The sequence below is a fragment of the Bactrocera neohumeralis genome, chromosome 6 (assembly GCF_024586455.1).
Source record: "Bactrocera neohumeralis isolate Rockhampton chromosome 6, APGP_CSIRO_Bneo_wtdbg2-racon-allhic-juicebox.fasta_v2, whole genome shotgun sequence".
In the NCBI taxonomy this organism is placed as follows: Eukaryota; Metazoa; Arthropoda; class Insecta; order Diptera; family Tephritidae; genus Bactrocera; species Bactrocera neohumeralis.
This window is the reverse complement of record NC_065923.1, coordinates 62,302,895-62,310,452: the sequence shown is the minus strand read 5'-3', so window position 1 is coordinate 62,310,452 and position 7,558 is coordinate 62,302,895. Positions and strand designations below refer to the sequence as shown.

The window sequence follows — 7,558 nt, the reverse complement described above, 5'->3', positions numbered from 1 at the left end:
CCTATTCAGTCCGAAGTGGCACCTGTTGGCAAGAGTTATTCTTCGTTGGATTTCGAGGCCGACGTTGTTGTTGGCGTTAATGCTGGTGCCAATATTATTAGCAGCTATTGCCGAACCGAAATTTGGCGGCGTTTTAAGTCATGAGAATTTGTGTCCGAGTAAACATTCAAGCAAGTTTAATGAATGATGTTTCGGAAAAACGCATTTAAAGATTGTGATTGAGCTGAGCGTTTATATTTTAGAAGGCTGTAACTCGAAAACAATTTGAAATATTGATTTAAGATTTTGAATTATGAGAAAAAATAGTTTTTTTTTATTTTAAGTTCACACTAGGTGTGCCCCTACCGCTGCTTAGATCCTTTTTTTTTTAACAATTTTCCAGTTTCGCTGTTGCTCTTTAAACAAATTTTCGTTTATTTTTAGCTACTTCACAATAGTGAAATCACGTAACAACATGTTTGAGTGCTTAGAAAGTAAGAGTAAAGTTAAAGATATTTTTAAATATCGAGGCGGCTACAATTAGTATATATAATAATAACATATCGCCAACAAAAATAGTTAATATAATAATGTAAAAATATACGCGTAAACATTTTATATATGTATAAAGCTTTAAAATATATGTGAAATGCTTATAAAAGCTTACATTGTAAATATATAGTCGCGCTGTAGAATTAATATAAAAAATGCAGAAATATAAAATATGAAAATAAATTTTTTTTTCACAATTTAAACTTAATAAATTTCGGACAGCAGTTAGAGCTATTGATAAATTGTTGTTTTTGTGGTAGTAGCGGTAAAATGCAAGCAATGAATTAATACATTTTAAATATAAATAATTAATTTTCGTAAAGCGTAAAGTAAAAAATATTTAGTACACATATATTTACTTAACTTAACTCACACACCTATGTCCCGACATATGTTTGTATGTATATATGTATTTATGCAAAATATTAGTGGTACGACTTTTCGTAATACATTTGTGCTACTTACTTTATAATTAAAGGAAACAATGCCACTTCAATACGCTAACAAATTGAACTGGTTAATATAACTAATACCTTATTACTAGTGTAAGAAATAGTTAACAATATTTTGCAAACTTGCATTTTTTTTATCATATTTAGCAACTTTTTGCACAGCAATAAATTTAGTTGCTAACATTGCGTTAGCACGCGCTGGTTAGTATGGATTATAGCAGTGGCTTGGCGCTATAACAAAGTACAAATTACGATTTTATGTTGCTATTGTTGCTTTGCTATTACTAAAGTAACATATTAACATTTCGCTAATATATTTTAAATTTCTTTGTATTACTTTGTTAGTAATGCGTTCCGTTATAAACATGCTATATCTATATACTATAAGCTTACAGGCTACATTTTGCTTTTTGGCTTCATATGTTTAACGCTACTTATGCATAAGAAAATGTTTTGATTTGAAAAGTCTTTGTAAATGCGGCTTGTACTGTACAAAGATGTGGATGAAATGTTTTAGAGTTTCTTCAATTGTTCGTAGGTTATGAAAAATATGATATTCCAAGGGCCCATGCGCACCCAGGTGGGTATGAAGCCTTTGTACAGCGCTAATATGCCTTCGTTGCGGACAGTCTAAGAAGAAATAAATAAATAATTTATTTTACAGGAATTATAGAAAATTAGAATAATTATATAATATATACATTTTTATACAGAATTGTTGCAAACATATTTTGAAACAGTTAAAAATATAAATTTTGTCGTACACACCTGCACCGCGCAGTCGAAACTGCCTTTATAAAGCTTTTGCGTATTCGCCACCGCCACACCATTAACAACCGTTAAATGCTTCTGATTCATGAGACGCGTCTGCAAAGCAAATTACAAGTAATCAATTAAAGAGTATTTTTTACTTATTCTAAACTACAACTAACAACTAAATCTGAGAACGTATATACTGTACTGGATCAGATCGGATTAATAAAATAATAGACGATTGTAACATTGCGTTGGAAAATAATCCATCCCAAACTACGTGAGGATATCTAGTCAAATATATGTAACAGTTTTCCACACAAGTTCTTTGATCGATCAATTTGTATCGCAGCTATAGCTATAGTGTTCCAATATCAAGGGTACCAATAAGCAATTCGTTGAGGAAAAAGAGCGTACGCGAAAAATTTCAGATTAATATCTCACAAATTGGGGGTTTAGCTTGCATATATACAAACGGACAGACAGGCGAACATGACTAAATCGACTCCAATCCCGACAGCCGGTTCTACGCATCGGAATTGACTCGGATTTTATCCGTTTTTTTCGGCAATCTAACCCCGTTTGGATCGGTAAGTGTTAATCAATGTTTGTCGTCATTGGAGCAATGCTTTGCAGCAGGATTGCTCCGTATCCCCCTTACTCGTGCTGGCATTGAGTCCAACCCGGGCCCGGATGAATTTTTCTGCTGCGTTTGCGCAAAAAGGCTCCATCCAAACTCCACCTCGGCCAGGTGTAACACATGCAATGGATGGAGTCATCTTAAGACCTGCTCAGGCCTTAAGACTCACAGGGAGTGGACCACGAGTACGTGTTGCCAACGTAATACTGCGACACTTGTCTCTACGGCTGTGCAATATGCACATAGTTCGCGCGCCTCGCCGCCACTCACCCCGAGTGGCCAACAGACGACCTCCACGGTCCTCAGGAGCTCAAACAGGCAATATAGCTCTCACTCGCTCGATATCACCATTGCTAGTGGTGGTCTGATAAATAGCATAACCCGGCGACCTATGCTAACTCTCGCATCAGACCATCTGCTCATAATTATCTCGATCGAGAAACCTCCAGATTTTGTTTCTGTGGACAACCGCACCTTCTTTAACTTTAACAAAGCTAACTGGGTCGGCTTCACAGAATTTACCGATACCTTCAACGCTCTACCCATTCCTGCAGACGTATCCGTTGGCAAACGTCGTTTACGCAAGGTGATCGCAGCAGCTACCGCTCGCTTCATCCCGGCTGGAAGAATAGCGGAAATCTGCGCCTATTTCCCAGCCGAAGCAGGCGGTTTAGCTAATGAGCGCGACACCTTACGTCATGCCGATCCCGAGGATCCCCGAGTAAGGGATCTCAATTTGGATATTCGGCGAATGGTAAACCATCACAAGCGGACGAAATGGATAGAACACCTGAAGTTCTGCAACCTCTACACCGGTGTGAGTAAGCTTTGGGCTACTGTCAAGGCTTTGTCTAACCCGAAGAGACATGACGACCGAGTTGAAGTTCAATATGGTCGCCTGGATGCAGTGGTACGCAGATGAGGAAACTCCAGACCTGCCAGAACACTGCACTCCGGACCACGAGAAGATGCCTTTTGATGTCTCCCATCGAACACCTACATAGAGAGACGCTTATGCTCCCAGTTAAGGAACATAATGAACTTCTCTTCAAGCAGTTACTGCTAGGATGTTTTCTTAGAAATCACCCTTGCAGCCACCTGCTTGGAGCGGAACCGCCTCCTAGGAGCATCAAGAAGTCTTTCCTTAACTACGTCGACGACATCGTACAGTACGCCTACGGGACTTCGGACGCAACTAACTTCCGACAGGTACTGACCGCCATTCACAGTGGAGCTATCAACACCTTCACCGACTCCCTTCCAGTGAATGGCGTTCTTGGAGTCAAACCAAGACCCATCGCAGACGAAGAGCTCGAGTTGCCGCGAGAAACGCGAGTGACCCTAGCGCAGCTTCGTTCTGGATATTGTAGCAGGTTAAACGCCTACTTATCCAGAATAGACCCCGACATATCCAGTATATGTCCTGCATGCAACGAGTCTCCGCATGACACAGGCCACCTCTTTGAATGCTCTACCAACCCTAATCATCTTTGGTCCGACCCCGTCGAAACAGCACGTTTCCTGGACTCCCGCTAGATGACATCGACGACAACATGGATAACCCTTACCATCCTAACGGAGATTGATAACCGTTAGAACAACAACCACAACTAAATCGACTCAGCTCTTAATATAACCTGCTTAGTGTCGAAAAATTATGTAAACAATTATTTATACCCTTATCACATCGATTGGCGTGGAGGCGATGGCGCTGCCCAAACTGGCTATAAAGCTGGAGCTGCAATTATAAAGTAATATAAAATTAATTTACATACATTTTCTAAATCACACAGCACACTCACACAAAATGATTCGCCACATGATCGCCAAATGCAGTCATCAATTGCATTTTACAAAAATCATAAACAGGCAACTCCACCGAGGCAATAACGACAGCGCGCTGCGCTGTTGGCCCAACACCGCGCCATAGCCCGCGCACACCCTCATAACGGTAGATTTCCAGGAATGATCCTAACAAGCCATGTTGATGCGCCGCTTTGCCCTGCACCTGCATACGCACTTTCAACACATCAGTCGGATTGGCTATGGCCGAGGAGACAGCACCCGCCGTCGCCGCACACAAAATATTCGCCCACACACGTTCGGCACCGGTTTCATGATCCACAAGTAAACCGTAGTTATGCGCGTATTTTTTGAGCGTATAATAAGTGCCGAATTTGATGGTGCCGTAGGTAGCTTGACGCAGCACGGCAGGCCAGATGCTGTGGGGAGGCAAATTTAGACATATTGAGTATTTTTGAGTAGTATTTTGAGTACTTTACATTGTATATGTGAAATAATGTTATCTTTACAATTATTAATAAACATTTTCAAAATATCTTAACCTATAACCAGGGTTGCATATAAAGAGTTAAAAACAATGCATTAAACTTTTAAACCCACTTTAATTTTTACTAATTTTATTATAATCAAAACTTTTTCGCTTTATAACGCTTTGGTTATTTTTTGAATAGGATAGTTAAGGTATTTTTGTAGTATTTATATTTAATTGCTGTTAATCATAGGCATTTGGTTAGAAATATCTATATATTTCATTTTAATTTCTTGAATAAAAATTAAAATTTAATTGAATAAATATTTTTTTTGTTACTTAAAATATTTTATTTTCTTAAAGAAGATTTAAAAAATGGAATTTAAATTAAAATTAAATTTTTAATCTAAAATTTGTTGATTAAAAAATTCGGAACTCTGTGCATAGACTAAAAGTTTTGTGTTTACCAATTAAATTCACCGCTTTATTTTCAACAACAGCAAAATCATGTTGACTATCAAACAATTTAATCACTTTGCTGTTTATAAATTTTCATTTATTATGACTACCTATAATTTTCAGTGCGAACAAGCCCCTTAATAAACAACTAATAGCAAATAGCGAACGATAGATTGTTGATAAAGGTAAACTCATACAATAAACAATAGTTGCAATAAATTAAAAAATGTGTAAATAAGTTTGTTTAAAGTGACGCTAATCACATGCTAATGAGCATAAGCGTAACGAATTGAAAGGGAGGGGAAAACGATAGGATAAGCAGCTTAGTTAAGGCTCCTTCATAATATTCTTTATCTACGGGTTAAATTTAAATAACCTCGTAAACTCTTACGCCGTTACGTACACGAAACGTGCAAAAACTCATTACTTTTCACATACATAAGTATGAAGCTAATTACATATCTACATTTCTTATCGTTGTTAGCTCATTTTTCATTTAAAGTATACAATTTTGCGTGCAACACGTGATAGTCATGATTTTGTTGTCTTTAGCAGCTGATAATGCCATTCAATCATCAATTACTAAAGCTTATCGTCTTAAGTGCTTAATACCCGTCATTTAACTTATTTAAATACGGTTCAAATGTGAAATTGAAATATTCAATCGTGGCTGGTATTAGCTAGTGAAGACCTGTGTGCTGGTTCTATTAATAGTAATGTGGAAAATTTTGTCTACTGATAAACAGAAGATATCTGCGCATATGCAGTTGGAGTGTAGACGCATATGTTTCTTGTTTTCGTACTAAATAAATTTTTTGTACTTAATAAACGAAATTAATGTATATTTCAATAATGTTGTGTATAAATATATTTTTGAATTTTTAAAAGGACCTTACTTCTCCTTAATAATTACTTTTCCACATTTTATCATAAACAGAAACAGCTGATTGATAAAGAAAAATAAATAACGCACTGAATACAATTTCAGACATTTATCACAAACCGAACTTCACAATATTACTTAAGCAGTAATACAAATATAGAAATATACAACAAGTACCACGACTTGTGAATCCCCTAATCATATAGCAATACAGAATAAAAAATATTTTCTCATTAAACAGTTGTTAAAAATCTGTTTTCTGATTTCCATAACTTATAATATGTAACACATTAATACATTTTTTCATACTTCGCACCCACACAGACGTATTTAATAAAACTTGATTTTAATACAAGCATTTTATTACATTCGAAATTATTCTACAAGCAAGCTTATACACACAAAAACATATATACTTATGGCTTCATAATAGCACTTACCCTGAGTAGAGGGCACGAAGGCCCTCTTCTTGTGAAATTTTTATAAAGGCATCGGTCATGCCACGATATCTTAGCTGCGAGAATGTTTGATCAATTTTTTGACCTTGAATTTGGAGGCGCGTTTTCGTGGTGTCAATCGGAAAAGTACCTGTGGATTATAATGTGAAAAAAATGCATTTATATAAAACAAATAAAACAACTCTATAATAAAATACTATTATTTACATACACAAGCGGCACGTATATGCTGTGTATATAAGCAATAAGCACGAGATAAGCGTGTCATTGCGCTGTGCTAGCATCGACGTCAATTAGCAGCACAGCACAAATTTCGCGAAAGCAACTACCTACTCAATTGCTCTGCTATTTAAGTACATACAGCAATTGTTTACCCGCTCATAACGGCTTGTAGGCACAAATTATGCACTTGTAAATACTTGCGTCATGCCAGCTGGTGACAGGCGCCGTTGCCTGAGCACAATCAAAGGATACTTTGTTTACTACCGTTTATGCAATTTTAAGCTTCTTTGCTGCGCCCTTGCCACAACAAACGTAAGGCACTTACCAAATTCCGCTGTTATTGACGCTAGTCCACCGTAAACGAATGGCCTCCAATCATTTACATTATTCATGGGCACTTGCTGCTTCCGTCGTGTTTGTGTTTGTAGCTGTTGCTGCTGCAGATGATGTGGTTGCGGCTGTGTAAAATCCGTCGTCGCAGTGCCTACTCCTTGCATCACAATTCCCGTAACGTTTCCCTTAGTAAATTTATTAATATGTTATGCGTATAATATGTATTTACTCAGTGTTTATTGGCGTTTTGTTCCCATTTATAAATAACCACTGAGCTACTTAAAAAACTCTTTATGTCTATTAGGTTAGATTAGAATTTTGCAAATATTCTGTGGAGTACATTCAATGTAGAGAATTGCAATCAGCTGTTTGAAATGTGGTGTGTTCAGTCAATGCTATGGAACATGGTTGCATATTTGTTCGATGTATTTAAAATGTAAATATAAAATTATTTAAAAAAGTTTTGAAATTTAGGCAAATAAATATACATTGTAGACCCGAAATTACAATAAAAGTAAAAATATGTCAATTTGACTTTACTGTTTAGTTTTTTTG

General features: G+C 36.7%; 1 protein-coding gene across 2 annotated transcripts; it reads right to left on the bottom strand.

Annotated features, from left to right (window-relative positions):
• Positions 1-382: 382 nt before the first annotated feature.
• On the bottom strand, positions 383-7,330 carry LOC126763201 (mitochondrial uncoupling protein Bmcp). Of its 2 annotated transcripts, none has more exons than XM_050480504.1 (6): positions 6,996-7,330; positions 6,431-6,578; positions 4,179-4,598; positions 4,054-4,114; positions 1,752-1,850; positions 383-1,613 (listed from the first exon to the last, which is right to left on the bottom strand). In XM_050480504.1, exons 1-6 carry the CDS (start codon positions 7,165-7,167, stop codon positions 1,497-1,499), a joined length of 1,017 nt encoding a protein of 338 aa, XP_050336461.1. In that variant the 5' UTR covers positions 7,168-7,330; the 3' UTR covers positions 383-1,496. The 2 variants fall into 2 exon arrangements, with proteins under 2 accessions (XP_050336461.1, XP_050336462.1); XM_050480505.1 differs by lacking the exon at positions 6,996-7,330 and adding an exon at positions 6,660-6,774.
• Between the last annotated feature and the right edge of the window lie 228 nt (positions 7,331-7,558).

Excerpts from the sequence above, each read along its gene's own strand:
- LOC126763201 (XM_050480504.1), bottom strand. The coding sequence starts at position 7,167 with ATGCAAGGAGTAGGCACTGCGACGACGGATTTTACACAGCCGCAACCA. Across the intron at positions 6,579-6,995 it reads GTCAATAACAGCGGAATTTG|GTACTTTTCCGATTGACACC; the intron begins GTAAGTGCCTTA and ends TATAATCCACAG. Across the intron at positions 4,115-4,178 it reads CATGTGGCGAATCATTTTGT|CTCCAGCTTTATAGCCAGTT; the intron begins GTGAGTGTGCTG and ends TTATAATTGCAG.